The sequence below is a fragment of the Phaenicophaeus curvirostris genome, chromosome 19 (genome assembly GCF_032191515.1).
Source record: "Phaenicophaeus curvirostris isolate KB17595 chromosome 19, BPBGC_Pcur_1.0, whole genome shotgun sequence".
Taxonomy (NCBI): Eukaryota; Metazoa; Chordata; class Aves; order Cuculiformes; family Cuculidae; genus Phaenicophaeus; species Phaenicophaeus curvirostris.
In genome coordinates, this window is record NC_091410.1 from 3,014,335 (window position 1) to 3,033,548 (window position 19,214).

At 49.8% G+C, this 19,214-nt stretch overlaps 1 protein-coding gene across 1 annotated transcript in view; it reads left to right on the plus strand.

The window, feature by feature from the left end:
- LOC138728759 (heparan sulfate glucosamine 3-O-sulfotransferase 3B1-like) overlaps positions 1–11,647 on the plus strand; it is a 29,009-nt gene extending 17,362 nt beyond the window's left edge. Inside the window, exon 2 of the mRNA XM_069872365.1 lies at positions 9,025–11,647. Within this exon, the coding sequence (XP_069728466.1) occupies positions 9,025–9,643 (619 nt within the window). The 3' untranslated portion in view covers positions 9,644–11,647. The remainder of the gene's footprint in view (positions 1–9,024) is intronic.
- Positions 11,648–19,214: the final 7,567 nt, after the last annotated feature.

Consider the following 19,214-nt stretch of genomic DNA (forward strand, 5'->3'; position numbering starts at 1 on the left):
AAGGCTGGCAGCATATCCACTCGGGTGGGAAGGAGGACCACTCCCAAGACCAACTCCATGCCTTGGTGCCCATCACTGAGGGCTGGTGTGGCCCAGGAGTGATGGCTGTGTCATCCACCGTTCTCAAAGGATTCTTTGTGGCTCTTTGGCCTCTGTACTGTGTTCTCTGGTGAAAGCACAGCCCCATCCCTGTGCAGACACGACTTGCATCAAGCATTTCTGCTGCTGTAAGTTATTCCTCCCCTATAGGCTGCGGTGCACCATACATGGCACTTGGTTATACAAGACCTCAGCCCTGCAAAGGATAACGTATCATTATCTTGATTGTGAGTCTGTGCTTCTAATTAAGCCACTTAAACCCGTGAGGCGGGGGAGGCATTTGGGGAGGGAGGTGGGTTTTGGCTGGTGTGGGAGGCATTTGCAGCAGAGGCTGGTTCTGCTCATCATATCGATTGCTCTTCCTGCAGGCACAAACCCTCTGGGTTTCATGCGTGGATCAGGCTCTGCTGTGTCCGGGTTGGGTGCTCAGTTGCTGCTGCAAACCTGTCTGCTCAGCTCTGCGGCTGCAGCCGGACAAAGCGCCCCGTGTCCCTCACCTGCAGTGTGGCGAGGGTCAAACCTCCCTGGTGGCTCCTAAATCTGAATGCAGTGGCTTTGAGGGAGATTGGTAAAGTCTTTTACACCCAAAACTCAAACAAAATCCAAAACCCCCAACCCCTTCCATCCTCGAGGCACTGCTTGCTTTGATTTGCTGGGGCTGTTTGGTTCCCCCCCAGCCCTGCCTGCATGGAGAGAGTGGGCACCAAAGGACCATCTGCCGATGCCTTGTCTCTCCCCACTCCCCCCAGCCTTTTGATGGGATTTTTTTATCCGCATCAAAGGAACTTAGATCAGATTCCACAGCTGGGCTGGAACCTGTTTCCGTGGGGGGTGTGGTGATGCCACTTGTTGCCACCAGCTCTTTGGCCCTGTCAAAGGTCCAGAGCAACTTCATGATGAGGAGCCTCCACGTGGTGTTACCCTTCTCTACCTCCTTTATTCCCCAAGCTCCCGAACAGGTGAAGGGCTCCTGCCAGATCTGGGGGCAAGAAACAAGGAGAGTGAGAACAGCATTACTTTCCTGCCCACATACTTCCCCTCCACCCCCTCCCTGCTCCTTTACCTACCCCTTCCTCACCCCAATGTTCATTAATTCCCATCATCTGGTTTGTGTAAACGTCGTGGCGAGTGTTGGACGGAGCTGGATAAGGTTACACCCGTTTCAAAAAGGCTGAGGCTGGTTCCCAGCCGTTCCCTTTTATTGTTGTATTATTTGCCAACCCAAACAATGGGCTCCCGCTCGAGACAAAGGCTCGCATGTTGCTCTTACCGCTGGCCATAAAACAAGGAGAAGGCTGTGTGCTACTGTACAGGTCCTTGGTGCAATCGCAGCCCCAGCCAGGGAGAACTTTGAGAAGTATGCAAAATGACCGAGCCAGTGCTCCCACCACCAAGGAGGAATTTGCTGTTGCCTCCTTTCTCTCTGTTTCTTCCTCCTTCCCCCATCCAGAGCTGCTGTCAGCAGCAAGCAGAGTCGAAGCCAAGTGGGTAATTTTGAAGCCAGTTGACCTTGATGCTGGTGGCAGGCTCTGTGATGTAGTCAAAATGCTTTATTACTTTCACAGTCCTTCCGTGAGCTTGTCAGGTTCTTTCTTTTAAGGAGTATTTCTGGGATTTGATGATTTTGTCATCAGTCCTGCAGAGAGGGGAGCGCCAGGTGGGGTCGGGATGGGTCCAATGTATGTGGCCTTGGAAAGTGAACTGGTGGTGCTGGGGATGCGCTGGGTTTTTGCTTTCCAGAGCATTGCAGAGCTCCCGCTCACTGTCACGTGCTGGCGCAGGGCTACGTATGTGGTTTTAACCCAACCCTTGGCTGCTCTGATCACCACCATATGTTTTTCCTGCTTTCCGGCAGCAACTTGCTGCCTCGGAGACTGGGAACAACTGGGAATTGCCTTGGCAGAGCAGGGAGGCTGGAAGGCAAAGCTGCCAGCAATGGAGATGCCACCCCCATCCTTTCCTGGGTGTCTACAGCTCTTTTCCAAGATGCTGGATTTAGCTCCCTTGGCCTAAATTTATTTATTGAGGTGGGGGTGGAGAAGGAAGAGACAGAGAAGCAGCAGGATTTACAATAAGAATAGGGTTTATAATGAAGACTGTGGTTTGAAACAAGTCCTTAGGCCTTGATGGGATCCTGACCAGAGCAGGACTGCGCTGGGACAGGGGCAGGGGACAGGACAGGAGAGGGTGCAGCAGGCTGGAGAGCATCCACATGGGAGGGGTTGAGGTTTCAACCTGCCTCATCTTCTGTGCGTTTCCTTTAAAGCTTTCCTGAGCTGGCACCAGCTGGCTCATTTGCTTTCCAACCTGCAAAGGAGAAAAGCAGCAAAAGTCATAACAAATTCATCACCTGCACCTGTACCGTGCACAGGGTCGTGCTGTCAGGGCTCGTTGTCACCTCACATTTTAAACCTCCCTGTCACAACACTGGAGCCTGAAAATCTGTCTCCTCCCAGGATGGCGGAAGAGATTTTTGTCTCCTTTTTCCACTTCTGTTCACCTCTACCATGAGGTGTTCAAGGCCAGGTTGGATGGGGTTTTGAGCACTCTGATCCAGTGGGAGGTGTCCCTGCCCGTGGCAGGTGTGGAACTGGATGGGCTTTGAGGTCCCTTCCAACCCAAACCTTTCCATGATTTATAAGCTTTCAACCTAATCTATGTGGTTTCTTACACAGCCTTTTGGGAGGACCTGGGGGTCCTTTCCCCAGAAGCAGTATGCCAAATTTGGGGTTTCTGGAAAGAAATCACGTCTTGACTTCTTGAAACACCAGTCAGGAATGCGGGTAGAAACTGGCTAGAAATGGTTTGGATGCTCTGAACGTGTGCTGCAAAGCGGCAGAGCAAAAGGTTCTGGCTAATGGGCCTGAATTTGGTGTGAATGATGCCCAAAGCCTTTTGACTTGCTTTTTCTCCCCTTTTCACTATTTTCCTTGCTTCTAGGGAGCAGCTGTAGGGGGAAGCCTAGAAATTCTGCCTCACAGTTGATTCTCACTGTACCTGCTGGCAGAGCTGCCCTAGGAACTGCTGTGGGGGATCCCCAGTCTGTGTCGTAGCTGCATCCTGATGCTACAGCATTTTGTCCTGACTGTAACAACACTGCTCTTGCTTTTCCAGTAATCTGTACGCAGCCATCCATCTCCTCTAGCGGAGCACTGTCACCTTGTAGAGGGAAACTGAGGCAGTCCAGAGAACTGGTCTGGAGCAGAGAGGTTTGAGGCTGACGGCTGCTGTTGCTGCAGCATGAAGCACCTGATTTTAATACTTAGCAGTGGGACTTGAGCTCTTAAGCATGCTGGGGTGAGGGGAACACCTCCAAAGTTCTGCTGGGTGGCTTCAGGTGCTGGGTAGGAATGTAGCTGGCATGAAACCCTCCCCAAGAAGGAAAACTCATCATCTGCTGGGCTCCAGGACTTCTTTTCAGCAGCAAGAGCACCTGAACGTGCTGAGTCTTATCTGGGTAGCCTGACGGTGACCTCCGTGTGGGCAGACAGCCAGGGCGGTCATCTCTGCAGCCCCGACATGGGGCTTCAGGCTTCAGCAGACCTCAGAGGGCTTTATCCCAGTGGGTGTTTGGGAATAGCAGGAGGTGCGTGGGGCTCCGACAGATGTCCTGGGGATAAAATGAGCCAGGGCTGCTGTGCTCTGCCCCTGCACTCCGGTCTGTCCTACCTGTGGTGAACAACGCAGCAACAGGTTGCAGAGGTCCCCTCGCTGTTCCTGCTTGAGAAGCAGCAGCAGATTAGCCTGGAGCCCCTTTGCGCAGACAAAAGCGGCCACAAAGGGCATTAGGCTTCAGGATTGGATTACCGTGTGGCCACCTGTCATCCCCACTTTGTAAAATTATCTCGCTGCAGGTCCGGTTTTCACACTTGGGGAAGTTCACACTGAAAAAAAGCCAATATCTAATGCCTGCCCCCATTGCCTCTCCAAGCAGCAGCCTGGCAGAGTTTGTTTTAGCATCCTTTCTTATTCCAGGCTTCAGAGCTGCGTGGGCTGGGGATTAGGGCTGTTTGAATAAAGAGATCCTTTATTACATTAGTCTAAGTGGTTAATAGGTAAAGTAGGCCAATCCATCTTTAGACTAAGCCTATCACTTCGCCTATGAAGAGTGCAGGCTTCACTGAGGAAATATTCATTAAAGAAAAAGCTTTTCTCCTGTCCCTTTTGACATGTTAATAGCTCAGGGTTAGGGGCTCTGCTCTCTGCCTGCAGAAAATTCATAGCTGTGCTCACACAGCAACTCCCTCCTCTCGCTATTATGGAGTTAAGCTGCCCACTTTCATGTTCTAATATCATAGCATCATGGAATGGTTTGGGTTGGAAGGGACCTCAAAGCCCATCCAGTCCCACCTCCTGCCATGGGCAGGGACACTTCCCACTGCATCAGGGGCTCCAAGCCCCATCCAACCTGGCCTTGAACCCCGCCAGGGATGGGGCAGCCACCACTGCTCTGGGCAACCTGAGCCACGGCCTCCCCACTTTCACAGCAAAATATTTCTTCCCAAGATCTCATCTCCCTTGTCCTATCCCTGCACTCCCTGATCAAGAGCCCCTCCCCAGCTTTCCTGGAGCCCCTTTCAGTACTGGAAGCTGCTCTGAGGTCTCCCTGGAGCCTTCTCTTCTCCAGGCTGGAGAACCCCAACACTCCCAGCCAACTCTCTGATGTGACAAAGTAGGTACTTCGTCCTTTCACGAGCACAGATATAGGGAGAGGGTTCAAATGACAGGTAGAGGCAGCGCTTCAGTGCTGAGGCTCTCTACTGTGGCTTGTTCTCAAGGCCAAAAGTGTTCCTGGGTTTGAAAGGGTTGGACAGTTCATAGACACTATGAAATGAGATGATTTGGATGCAGATGCTGGCTCCAGAGGTCTGAACTCCAGGCTGCCAGAAGGCAGGAGGATAACAAGGCAGGAGGGACTGCTTGCCAAGCTTTTCATACTGTATTTTCCACTATGTATTTATTTTACAGTATCCGCTGCATCCCTCTGTGGTACCTCCATCCAGGCCTGTCCTGGCTGGTGCAGCAGCTGCTTTTTTTTTTTTTTGTCAATGGGCTCTGCTGAGCTCCTCGTTTCCCACAGCCTGACTCAATTTATCATCTCCCTTTTTGGACAGTGGTGGTAGTTGCATCTCTGCCCTTCTTGTCTTACACTAAACAGTGCTGGCAAAGCTGCCCAGGTGTCTGTGAAGCTTCTGTGGAAAGAGAGGGCTCCACAACTGTTACAAGCTGTCCCAGGATCGAGCTGCGTGCTCATTTCATTGAGCTGAATGTGGATGTCTTGCTTTCTTTTGCCCAAAGGGGTTGCATCCTTCCAGGACGCAGTGGCTGCAGCTCTTCTGACCATTAAGACTCCCCTCCTTCTGCAATGGCCATTGATTGGTGCAGTCCTTACTGTCTTGCAGCCTGGGGAGCAGATGTGTTCAGAGCTGGAGTCTGGTCCCACTTTCACCATCACATACATCCAGCATGTTTTGTTGGAGCTGCGGTGCTGTCTGTGGGCCAAGTTGCCCTTTTCCAGTTGTGGTTTGAAAGGGAATAAACGCTTCTTGGTGACTTTTCCACCTGTATGAGTTGAGACCAGCCACCCTACCAGTTCCTCCTGTCCCTGAGGCTCTTGTCCCTGGATGCCAGCATGATGATTGATGTCTCTCTGGGAAATTATGGAAACTGTGGGAAAACTCATCACAATGGACAGACTCATGCAATAAAAGTTTGCTTTCCTGGATGTGATGCTGTCAGAGGTTTAGACCATGTCCATGCCTGGTGCCTGTCTGGGTACAATGAAGGAAGAGATTGCTGTAGCTAGGGCTGAAGGCTGGTTTTGGTAGGCTGAGTTCTCATTCTTGGACTGAAGGCTCCATATATATGTCTGTTCACTTTAGCCTGTGCTGACCAACCAGCAGGCAGCAGCAGTGTCAGTGTGCCTTGTCTTGCTTCTCTTACTGTCACAGGTCACTAACAAGATGTTCTGCAAGTGCCAGTGGTTCAGGTCCTCTCCACAAGTACCAGCTTTGGGGGTCTAGACCTGCACAGAACTGAATCCTCTCAGCTCGATCAGAAACAAGGCATGCTGGATGTCCAGAACTCAAGAGAGTGAGTTCAGGTGCTCTGGTCTGCAAGGGACTGACACTGGGCTGGTGGATGCCTCTTAGATAAAGAATTGCTCCTTGCTGTCTTCCACTCCTGCGGTGCACTTGTCTGTGTTTGTTGAAACACTAATTAGGAGCCTCTGTTTCCCAACCAGATCAACTGACTCACCACCTCCACCTCCAGCAATTTCCTCCTGTTCCATGGCCCAGCCCTGCCTGATGCTTCTCTTATGCAAGGAGAGAATCCTTGCGCCATTCCTAGGAGACTGATAAATACTGCCTTTAGATACACCTTGAGGGGAAGTCGAGGTGCCAAGCAATCTGATGGATTCAGTGCAGCATGGTCATCCTGAGCACATCTTGGGAAGCAGTCTCCTCTCTAGGCGTGTCCCAGGCCACTGTGGACTAAGTGGGTTGAAACCAACCTCTTAAATCAAGCTGGAAAGTGGTCGGTGGCCAGCGTAGGTTGTAGAACTTAGATTTTATGTGGCTATAAAAATAGACACCACTTAATGAGGAGACTCTTGAAATCCAAATCAGCCCATGATAGATTTAAGAGTTGCTCTCTGAGGGCTATCGACTGGCTCTGCTCTGCGACAGCATTATGGTTTTGCGAAGTTGGCCAGAAAGGCGAGGGATTAGTCAGAGTGTTATTTTGGTTATTGGTTTTTGGCACATGCTGGCTCCTGAATTCCAGAAGCTGTCATGTCCCATGTGTCTGGTAGACCAGTGGGATTTTTATCAGCATGTGACACTCCACTTGCGTGGCCTTGAAATCGCGGCTCTGGAGGTTGGTGCCACCACCCTTGGGCACGACTGGAGGTTTCTGCAAGCTGCTATCCCCTTCCTCCACAGTCTAGCTTGTCTGTCGCCACTTCTCCCAGTGACCCTTGTATGTGTGGTATGGGGACCGTCTCCCACCATGGGTCCATGGTGATGGGGCTTATGGGCAGCTCCTGAGCACCCCTCACCTGCAGTGTAGAGCTGTAGTCACTGTGTGGCTCTTTCCAGTAAGCACATTACATAAAGTCCATGCCAGAAGCTGACAAAGTAAACTACCAGGTACAGTGTGAACTAAATATAGTTGCATAAACAGCTACTGACCAACTTTCACAGGCACGTGATGGGGTTTTTTTGATTCAATCAGGTGTCTCATTCCTCATTTTCTTATTACTTGACTTCAGAACAGATGGGTCAATTTTTTTCCCTTGGCCTCTGAAGTGAAGCAACCGTTGGCTTCAGCACAAGTTATCAGTGGCTTTTTTAACTGTAAGAACCCATGGTGATGGGCTCTTTAGTCTGGAGAAGAGGAGGCTGAGGGGAGGCCCATTGCTCTTTACAGCCCCCTGAAAGGAGGTTGTGGTGAGGTGGGTGCTGTTCTCTTCTCTCAAATGACAAGGGATAGGATGAGAGGAAATGGCCTCAAGCTGCACAGGAGAGGTTTAGATTCAATATAAGGAAAAGTTTCTTTACCGAAGGCGTGGTGAAGCCCTGGCAGAGGCTGCCTAGGGTAGTGGCCGAGTCTCTAGACTTGAAGGGGTTCAAAAAGCGTGTGTATGTGGTACTTGAGGACACGGTTTAGCAGACATGGTGGGGTTGGGCTGATGGTTGGACTGGATGAGCTGAGTGGACTTTTCCAACCTTAATGATTCTCTGATTTTATGATCTTTATGTAGAAGCAGAGAATTGGGAAGGGAGGAGATGGCTGTCGGTGTGTGGACGCTTTGAAAACTTGATTAAATTTTATAGCTTTAATTTTATGGCAGACTCCCCTCTTACCCTTCCTTTCTCCAACTGCGTTGCAACCCAGAGCAAATGAGTCCTGTTGCGTTATAAAAGGGAAAGGATTGGCAAGTGGTCTGTAATATTAAGGCTTGCTGAGTGAATGATGAGAGAGACTTACTGCTTTGTGCTGCTTCCATCATTTCTGCAAGCTCTCTAGGTTTTACCTGCCTGGTTAATTAGAAATAGCCAGGGTGGAACTACCGAGGGATTTAGGTTCCAAGGGTGCTTTGTGAGGGTACGTCCTACCTATGAGCTGAGATTGTGTTCCCCGTTGTTGTATCCTTGCCTGCATGGCAGTAGAGGGGAAAGCTTGCCCTCATTGATGCTGGGCTGGGATGTGTTGAAGATGCCACCAGCATCTCTTGATGTTCCTTCTAGCACGTTTAGGGAACGAGTCTGTACAGCGACAGGGAAGTGCAAGAGGATGCCCCAAACCAGGCACATGCAGGGGGCAAATTGCACCCTCTCACTTGAACTGGGAGAAGGGTTGTGTTTGGGATGCCAAGGGAAAGCAAGGTGGACATGCTCTGGCGAGCTTCTGCTTTTCCGCTACACTGGTTCTCTCATTCCCCTGGGGAAAATAAGCTCTGAGCTCAGGAGAATTTGCTGGGGCTGGGGGTTCTCTGGCATTGGCCTAAGCCAGGAAAGCCACCTGGTGCATCTCAAGACTGATCCTGACTGATCGGGACCCAGCATGGTACATGTAGCCACACTCCAGGTGTAGAGTGGAGCCCAGATAATCCACTCATGGATAACCGGGAGATTACTCAGCTGGATTTCTAATACAGCAGCCTTTAATAACAATCGCCCCTTAATCCCTAAATCAATGGCAGATGGATTTATCTGTATGAGCCAGATGACCTGTGTAGGCATCTTAGGGAGGATTCTTGTGTATGTGTGTGTGCGTATGCATAGATGTGTGTGTATTGGAGGACTCTGGGTTTATGGTTGGGCTTGATGATCTCAAAGGTCTTTTCCAACCTAAATGATTCTGTATGCATAATCTTATTCCTTCTACCTTCTGACCTGACCTCTGCGTGCTTTGCTGCAGGGACCTCATGCCCAGGACCCTGGAGGGGCAGATCACCATGGAGAAGACCCCCAGCTACTTCGTCACCAAGGAGGCCCCAGCCCGCATTTCCTCCATGTCCAAGGGCACCAAGCTCATCGTGGTGGTGCGGGACCCTGTGACCAGAGCCATCTCAGACTACACCCAGACGCTCTCCAAGAAGCCCGATATCCCCACCTTTGAGAGCCTGACCTTCAAAAACAGGACTACGGGCCTCATTGACACCTCGTGGAGTGCCATCCAGATTGGCATCTACGCCAAGCACCTGGAGAACTGGCTCCTTTACTTCCCCATCGGGCAGATCCTCTTTGTCAGCGGGGAGAGGCTGATCACCGACCCCGCGGGGGAGCTGGGCAGGGTCCAGGACTTTCTGGGCCTCAAGAGGATCATCACCGACAAACACTTCTACTTCAACAAAACCAAGGGGTTCCCGTGCCTGAAGAAGGCGGAGGGCAGCAGCAAACCCCACTGCCTGGGGAAGACGAAAGGCAGGACCCACCCCAACATAGACCAGGAGGTGGTACAGAGACTGCGGGACTTCTACCGGCCCTTCAACATGAAGTTCTACCAGATGACAGGGCAGGACTTCGGCTGGGACTGAGGCTGGCATGGGAAAAATCCCCTGTAATTACTTGCCCAGTACGGTTTGCGTATATAAAGAGATATATATGTATGTAAAATGTACAGAAATCTATTTTATAATAATTTATTTTTAATTCCTAAGCAATTAATTCACTAAGCTGCCTAACCGCACTGGCTAGAACAGTAGCCCGTAACCTGTTTAACATTCCACAGTGTTTAATTCTAATATGTCTCTCCTTTTTCTTTTCCTCCTTCCATTTTCTCCTCTCTTTGGTTTGGTTTGTAACAAGACAGTGCTTCCATTTTTTCTGAAACAGAATTTGTATTTAAAAACAAATCAAACAAAGTGAGGGTGGCAGGGGCGGGGCGGGGAGGGAAAGCACACATTTATTTTTGTTACGGGTACCTGGCCTTTATAAACACTTGCTTTCCCTATTCCGGTGTCACAGTCTCTGCTCCAGTGTCATGCTCCCTCGTCTCCTGTTGGACCCGCAGCCCTGGGGTGTTTCTCTGGGGCGGATGGGGAGGCTGAGCAGCAGCATCGCTTCCCGGCAGGGATCCCGAAGCCATACAGTTCCAGCTCCGCAGCCCAGGACTCTGCTGGGAGGGGAATGCGCTTTTCTCCCAGCGGAGAAGCCACAGAGCCTGCTGCATGGGCAGAGCTGTCTCCTCAGTGCACTGTTCCTTCTTGCCTTTAGTCGAGGAGGCTTTTTCCCAGGAGCCCTCAATGCATTTTAAACCATTACTGTAGGACAAATGTTAAAATAGGTGGATCTGTATGGAACACGCTCGGTGCTGGGGTGAACACCTTGCAAGAAGCGTCGCTCCAGGAGTGCCCATGCACGCAGGGCGCAGCTGGGAGGTGGCTGCGCTCACGGGTGGGGAGCACCATCCACCCACCAAAGTCACCGGCAGAGCCCCGTGAACATCAGCCTTGGCCCTCTTGACTCCCAGTAGTTTTCAGTCAAACACCTTACCCCTGGTCTCTCCTAAGGAGCAGCTTAGAGCCTGGAAGAAGTTCTGTTTTGCCAGTGAGGATAAATTTGTAGGAAAGAGGGGGCTGGGGCATTGCTGACAGCCCAGGTGCAGCCAGGTGCCTCCTGATACCCTGGGTGAAGCCAGGGGTGACAGCCAGGCAGGAGAGGAGGCTCTGAGCTCTTATCCATGAACCTAGATATTCACCTCCAGCCTGGAGATCCTTCACCTCTGGTGGAACCAAATGCATTGGGGAATTAGGACAGGTTGGGGTGCTCCTGAGAGCTCTGGCCATGTTTTATGAGCTCTGTAGGTTTGGATAAGCACCATGTGTCTCAGATGCCTTATCATTACTATTGGAGGTTCTGGTAGCTCAGTTGGAACGTTTTTGGAGCAAGATGACAGCAGAAGTGATTTGCTTCTTGAATTTTTAACAGAAGCAGGACCACTTTGGTTTTGGGCAGCAAAAAGCCCCATACCTCATGTGCAAGCACTGAAGCGAGGCACCGCACCAAGCATGGAGCTGGCTGGAGACGGCTCCGGACATTACAGTGTGAGCCTTGCATGATGCAGGCAGCATAAATAAAACTTGAAATGCAAATGCACCATTGGGCAGGCCTTGTGTGAGTTGAGTTAAAGCTCCTATTCCATACGTGTTGCCGGTTCAGATGTGTGACCTACACCTCTTCCCACAGCAAAGCGCCTTGGAGCCGTGCCCAGCCCTGGCAGGGTGCATTCAGTGGCATTTCCCAGATGTTTGCTTTACTTTCACAGCCTTCTCACTCTTGCCTGCCCTCATAGCTCTCTGCTGAGGCTGTTTGGTGATGAAAAGCTCTTTGGATCCTGGACTGCTTTTCCTGGTTCTTGATCTGGTCCTCCTCAGGTGGATACACAAAGAGTAGACCCTCCTCTGGGTCCGCTGGAGGGGTCTGCATGTAAAGCACTGCCCCTCAGTGCTTGGTTTGAACTGAAGGGCTCTGGCTTTGGCTCAGTGGTGTCACCTCTCCAAAGCGATTTATGGACATGCTCTCCTGTCATTGCTAGTGAGGCATGCGTGGGTCCCCACCTGGGATGCAGTGCACTGGGGTGTCCTCAAGGAAAAGGAGATGCTAAGTGTTACGTTGCTCGTCAAGACAGAGCTGCCGAGCAAACCTGTTGCAAGCAGGATGCAAATTGCTCCTTGGGGTTTGCCTCCAAGCGCATCTGCCCTCCAAAATGCCCTGAGCCATTTCTAGCAATGAAGCAACGCTTCGAGTCGACGCAGTCCCGCTTCCAGAGGCCACAGGCGTGAGTGTGGGACCTGCTGGGCTGCACACCTTGACAGACCACACACACGACCCTTGTCCTGCAAACCTTGAGTGGTGGTTGGATATTCTGCTTTGAGGTCTTTGGTTTTAGCTCCAGCCAGGTCCTAGCCTCTGTTCCCTGCTGCCAGGACAGGTGATGAATGCTCAAGCACGTCTGCTTTATCCCAAACCCTGCTGCTGTCGGGTGGCAGAGGGGAAGGGCTGCAAGGGGTGAGGGAGTAGAGAGAAGAAAATACTTCCTTGTGGAGAAAGAGTGATTTTTGGTTCTCAAAACCTCAGTCTTCCTACCAGCTGGCTTATGCAATGTATGGGCAGAAGCTCGTCCTCTCCACTTGGCCTTTGGGCAAGATCTCAGCTGCAATCATGCTGCTTCCCCAAGCGGTTTCACTGGCTGAGCTGTTCCGCTGCATGGCGAGAGCCTCCGGGATCTCCCTTCTTGGCATGGAGTCCTTTCCATGTCGTTTCCTCCAGAGTGCGTGTGCCTGCCTGCTTGGGAGCACTGGAAGAGTTCGCATCCCCTATGTCTTCCTTTTAGCTTTTCTTGGAAACAACTTTTTCCTATCCCCGTGCTTTCATCCACCACACAGCAGAGTAGGGGCTTCATTCGTGTAACCCAGCCCTGCTGTGAAACACACTCATGATGCAATCTTGGAGAGTAGAAATACAGTGGGGGAATGAGAACTCCTCTAACCTTAAAACAAATCGTTAGCCCTGGCTCAATATCCTTTGTGAAGAAGCCTGCACTAGACTTTTAATATAAAGGTCTTACCTAACAAATAAGACAATGAACGTGAATTGCCTGGGGTGAACAGCTGGTTGCCAATACTGGAATCTGTGCTGTTGTCATTATTGTTTAAAAAAATACCTTTTTTTTTCAAGTTAAACTTGGAGGTATGATTAGAAGTTGGGGGTTTTCCACCTTGTAACATTAATTTATGGCTGAGTTTCATTCAGTCCTGTGTGCAGCAGTGCAGTACAGGCATTAGGGACGTGTTGGCCGTAACACAGAACGGTAGGGCAGCCAGTTTGTTACAAAAAAAAGAACAAAATGGAAAGAAAAACAAAAAAAACCCACAACAAAGGAAATCTGACAAACAATGTAAATGGACTATTTTGTGGTATATGCAACACAAATTAATTTTACACAAAGAAAGATGTTTCTAGGAAAATGGAATTCTGATAATTCATACTATTTGTATGAACAAATAAAAACTCTATTTTACCAAGCGATGGGCACTGTTGTATTTATTCAACAAGGTGGTGGTGGCCCCCCAGTGTGAATTTGGCAGTGCTGCCCCCGACACTGTCTTGCCCACCCGACTGGTGTCCGTGCAACAGTGCCGGCCCCACGGCAGCGCCCCGAGGCGTGTGTGGAAGCTGGTGGGGTTTGATCACAGCTGTGAGCTCCCACCCAGCGCCTGGAGCCAGACGCTTGGCTGGGTGGTGAGGGTGTGCACGTTCTGCTCGGTTGGGTTGTGCAGGGGTTCTGTCCCATCAAACACACCTTCATCAAACAGTGTTTTAGGGAAGGAGACCTGAAGGGCTGCCATCAGCCCCGCTCTGAGAACCGGGTGGTCTCAGTGGTTGGAGAAAGCATCGTCCTGTGTCAGGAATGCTGGAGAACAAATTCAGTCCTTTAGAGACAGTGGTGGGGAACCTTTCCAGAGCCAAGTGTCTTTTCAAGAGCATCAAACTTCCAGCAGTGATGCGGGTCCAGCTCTCTGGGGCCAGCGGTTGCTACTGCTCCCTACGCACTCAGCACTTTAAGACATAAGAATTCATTATTGTTAAATTCAGAGCAGTCCCAGGCCAGCGCTTGTGCAAGGCAGAGTCTAAAGAGCATTACAGGTTTCTGTGATGTAGCAATTGCCACTTAACTGGCCTGAATTAAAACAATTGAATTTTTCTTATCAAGTCTTGCATCTGGTGTGGAGGAATTGATGGGAGCCTTTCAGATTAATCATAGAATCCTTTGGTTGGAAAAGACCTTTGAGATCATGGAGTCCAACTCTACCTGTCCATAACTGAACTAGATCCTTGAGCACCTCATCTGCTCCTTTTAAAACTTCTGAGGCATGGGGACTCCACCACCTCCCCGGGCAGCCTCTGCCAGTGCTTGAGAACTCTTTTGGTGAAGAAAGTTTTCCTGATATTCAGTTTAAACCTCCCCTGATGCAACTTGAGGCCATTTCTTCTTCTCTTACCTCTTGTTACTTGGAGAAGAGACCAACACCCACCTCACTACAACCTCCTTTCAGTTACTTATAGAGAGTGATAAGGTCTACCCTGAGCCTCCTTTTCTCTAGTCTGAAATGATTTGCCCATTTTTCAGAAACCTTCTAAAAAAGGAGTTCAAATGAAGCACATGATTTAATACAGCAATTTAGGAAGAGTTCAGCCTGGAAAACTCCAGCTTGTCAAGGTTGTAATGAACTGCTCCCAAACCCTGGCAATGCCTAAATTGGACAGATGTCTCATTTTTAACAAATATATGCATAGATTTAGATTTCACATCAAAATTCTAATGTAACTTTGAGTGGCACAGCTGGAAATGCTAAGTGCTACTCTCCTTCAAAGAGGGATTAGAGCTGCAGAGAAAAGAGAAGGTAAGCCTGTGTGGTGGGGTTCAGTACCTGCACTGTCCTCTGCATCTCCCTGCAGGTGATTCCCATTGCAGCTGGGCTTGTGAGGAGTTTCCCTGCCCAGTTTGGACTCCACTCCTTCTCAGATGCTGTTTTGGAAAGACCATCCAGAAAATAAGAATAAGGGTGGCTGCGCAGTTTATGGAATCATATCCTGAATGTGGAGAAGCTCTGTAGTAAATGTCCTGAAGGGTATTCTAGTGGCTCTGGGGACCCCAGCCAAAGGAGGAAGCTCTTAAAGGAGAATGGTTTGGTGGAGAGGCAGAGGCAGGCATTGAAAGGTGGTAATGATGGTGGTAACTGAGATGGATTTGCTTCTCTAGGTTGGTGGAAGAAAGGTGATGCGCTATTGTTTTCATCTAAAAATCAACCAGGTCTCCGGGCTGTGCAAGCCAGAGTGGCATTTCTAGGGACGGTTCTTGAAAACATCCCCAAAGGGTGTCACTATGCAAAGATGAGAAAGCGCAGAGCAGGGAGGAATCCATCTGAATGGGAAAGGGCTGCCTCTGGGAGCAGCATCTGGAGGGTGAGGGAAAGTTTAAAATTAAGGAGGAGAGAGTTGGGGTAGCCTGGAAGCACCGGGGAAAGATCCAGACAGGATCTGCAAGGGCAGAAAAGTGTTGATTGAACTTGAAGCCGAGACTATGCTACAACAGCCACTGAAAAAGTTGATGGGTTTTGTAGGTAGCTCCCTGTTTATTGGGCTTTTGACCAAATGATGCATTTATAAGAACCTTGAAGAAAGTTTTTGCTGAGGCTTGGTTTCAGGGCAAAGCTGTTATCATATGAGCGGGTTTTCCCTTGGATCTGGTTTACAAATGGCTGTGAGCTTGTAGTGCTGCAGCCCCCATTCCCTGACCACCAGGGTACTCCTATAGGAATTGCTTCACCATTTCTAAATTCTTCTTATTGAGCTGTGTGCTCTATTTTTCTGCTGCTTTCCCTAGTTTTCAAGCAGGACATGTTAAGTCATAGAATCACGGAATCGGTAAGGTTGGACAAGCCCTCTGAACTCATCCAGTCCAACCATCAGCCCAACCCCACCATGCCTGCTAAACTATGTCCCCAGGTGACACATCCACATGCTTTTTGAGCCCTTCCAGGGATGGAGATTCCACCACTGCTCTGGGCATCCTCTGCCAGGGCTTCACCAATCCTTTGGTAGAGAAATTTTTCCTACTATCCAATATAAACCTCCCTTGGTGCAACTTGAGGCCATTTCCTTTCATCCTAGGGCTCATTACTTGGGTGTCAACAGGATTTTTAGATCTTAACTTCCACCTTCACCATTTCACACTCCCTCTGGGGGCTTGCAAACAGGATTGAAAGAATTGGCCACTGTAACACTAAAGTTAAAACTGAAGAGCATCCTCCAGGAATACTATTTGCAGCTATTCATACAGTCAGCTGTAATTGTGTTACTTAATTCATACTCATTAATCCTCTGAGGTGCTTGATGAGAAGCACTGCAGCAGCGTAAATTATTACTGGTTATTCAAGCTGCTTACAGCAATGAAGGCATCACCACTTGTCTTGGCTTGATCTTTTCCCATTCCCCCCAGGAACAGGTAGGGAGGACATTTGTACCAGCTGTCCTCAGGAACAAAGTCCAATCAGGATATTTGCCTCTTCCCATGAATTGAGAGAACGGGGAGTGCTGGTGTGTGAGAAGCTCCACATGAGCTCGCAATGTGCACTGGTGGCCCAGGAAACCAACCATGTCCTGGGCTGCATCCAAAGCAGTGGCAAGGCAAGGGAGGGGACTTTATCCCTTTACTCCACTCTGGTGGGACCTCACCTGGAGCCCTGCAATCAGTTCTGGAGTCCTCAGCACAGAAAGGACATGGAACTGTTGCAGTGAGTCCAGAAGAGGCCACGGAGATGATCCAAGGGCTGGAGCACCTCCCATATGAGGCCAGGCTGAGAGGGTTTGGGTTGTTCAGTCTGGAGAAGAGAAGGCTCTGGGGAGACCTTATAAAGCAGCTTCCAATACTGAAAGGGGCTCCAGGAAAGCTGAGGAGGTGCTCTGGATCAGGGAGTGCAGGGATAGGATGAGGGGGAATAGTTTTCTGCTGAAAGAGGGGAGACCCTGGCCCAGGTTGCCCAGAGCAGTGGTGGCTGCCCCATCCCTGGAAATGCTCAAGGCCAGGTTGGAGGTGTCCCTGCAGGGGGTTGGAACTGGATGGGCCTTGACGTTCCTTCCAATGCTAACCATTCCATGATGATTTTATGAAGTACATGCTGTTACCTGGTAGCAACAAAAATCCCAAACAAAGGAATACAGTTTTAAAATTATATGCTCAAAAAAATGGCTTGGCAGAGAAGATGCCGCTGGCTGCCTTGACATCGAGGTTATTTAGCTGGGAATTTATGTTTCCAATGCTTAAAAGCTTCACCAAATAAAATTTAAGAAAGAGCCATGTTTCCAACTAATTAAGTGATGTCAGCCAAATATAATTTATTTCTCACCATCACTCATGTCTACAGCAGAATTATCTCATTTTTGATTTCTAATGACTTTCTCTCTCACATTAATCTGGCCATGAATTATTTTTATATAACTTTTTGGCATCGAAGCAAAGAAATTTTTTTTCTTTTTAATAAGAACAGCATCCCTCAATAATTCTGCATCACCCTTTGAAAGGAGCTTGGGTTTCATGGCCCAACTCTAGCCTTCCTCCCAGAAGTGCTGGTAGGCTCTGTACCAGGCCTTCCTCAAGACCTCAGCTTCTTGTCCTTGCTCTCTGAGGCCTCCCTTGTCCTTCTGTCCAGCACCAAGCTCAGAAAACAGGTTCTGGTTTAGTCTTTTATTCTAATAAGTCCTTTTCAGAGAACATTGGTGGTGTTTCTATTCCTTGCAGCATCCCTGGCTCTTTCCATCAATACCAGCTGCTGCAGAGAATTTAAATCTGGTTCCTCCTCCTCTTACCTCTGGCTCTGTCCTGGACATGTGTGTCCTAGCTATTGGAAGTGTTGACCTTCCCTATTTACGGCTTTGGTTCACATCTTGGTTCTTGCTAATGGTTTGTTATCTGCAGTTCAGCTTGCTTCCAAGGCCCTGGAGCAAGCTCTCCCATGCAGGGCTGGATCAGACATGCCGTTTGCATCCAGTATCCCAGGTAGCTCCAAGAGCAAGGAACTGGAGATGGACTTCTCTGCTGCTGATAAATGAATGGGGGCGAATTTGTAATTTAGACATCCACGCTCTGCCTGGATTTTCTCTAGCACTGCATCCAAGTCCCCTCTCTGGTTAAGGCAGAACTTCAACACAACGTAAAGAGGTTGGCAATTTCCCTTCTCATGAAACTTCCATTCGCAGCTGCAGATCAAAGAAACACCAATAATTTAGGCATCCAGGTATTGAATGCTTTACGTTATTGTCTTGAACCTCCAAAAAATTCCTTTGTTTCCAACCACTGCAAAAGTGGAGCTTGCTACCCACAGTCACTGAGAGCAAACCTACTGTGTCTCCCGTGGGAGGAACCGCTGTTTCCAGCCAGCCTGAGCTGCTGCAAGGTAACCTGCTTGGCAGATGACCCAGGCAGACAGCTAGAGCTGCTCCAACACCTCCCCGGGGAAAGCAGGAGGGAGCACGAAGCCAGAAATGCCAGCAGGGAAGTGCCAGGCTGTCAGAGCCTCAGCAGGCATTCATTCATTGTCTTCAAAGGCTGCACGGGGATGGAAGCTGCAGGCAACAAACGGACCACTGAAGGGTGATGTGAGAAATGGGTAAGGCAGGACTGTAGAGGGACACCTCAAATATTGCCTTTCCATGCCCTTTGCATGGGCTGGGGTTGCTTAGAAGTACTTTATAAGCGAGGGCATTTCTGAAATCCAGTGGCCTCCCCACCCTCACAGCAGAAGATTTGTTCCTAAGATCTCATCTCAGTTTCCCCTCTTTCAACTGAAAACCATTCCCCCTTGTCCTATCCCTCCACTCCCTGATCAAGAGCCCCTCCTCCGCTTTTCTAGAGCCCCTTTTCAGTACTGGAAGCTGCTCTAAGGTCTCCCTGCAGCCTTCTCTTCTCCAGGCTGAACAACCCCAACTCCCTCAGCCTGTCCTCATACAGGAGGCGCTCCAGCCCTCAGATCATTTCTGTGGCTTCTTCTGGACTCACTTCAACTGCTCCATGTCCTTCCTGTGCTGAGGACTTCACAACTGATTGCAGGACTCCAGGTGAGGTCTCACCAGAGCAGAGTAGAGGGTAAGAATCCCGTCCCTCACCCTGCTGGTTTGGAATAAGTGAAGTCACCTACAGCTCAGCGCTTCCCTGCTGCATCTCCAGCAGCATGGATGGATTTTTCATAGTTTTTCTCTCATCTATGTCCTCTTGGGTGACCACCTAGGCTTCAATAATGAATTCCCAAAGCTGCGATGAGGAACCAATATTTGAAAATAGCAAGCAGTTTAACCTGATCCAGTGGGAGGTGTCTCTGCCCATGGCAGGGGGTCTGAATTGGATGGGCTTCAAGGTCCCTTTCAAACAAGATGATTCTGTGATGTTCTAGGGCCCAGCAGTACCAGGAAAGCCTGGGGGGAAAGGCCCTGCTGAAGTGCAGTGTCAAATTTAGCAGCTACCTACCCCAAAGCTGGGGCCGTGGTCATGTACAGCTGCAAGAGTGTTGCACCTCAGTCTTTGGTGTGGGCTGCCTGTTTTTCAGGTGG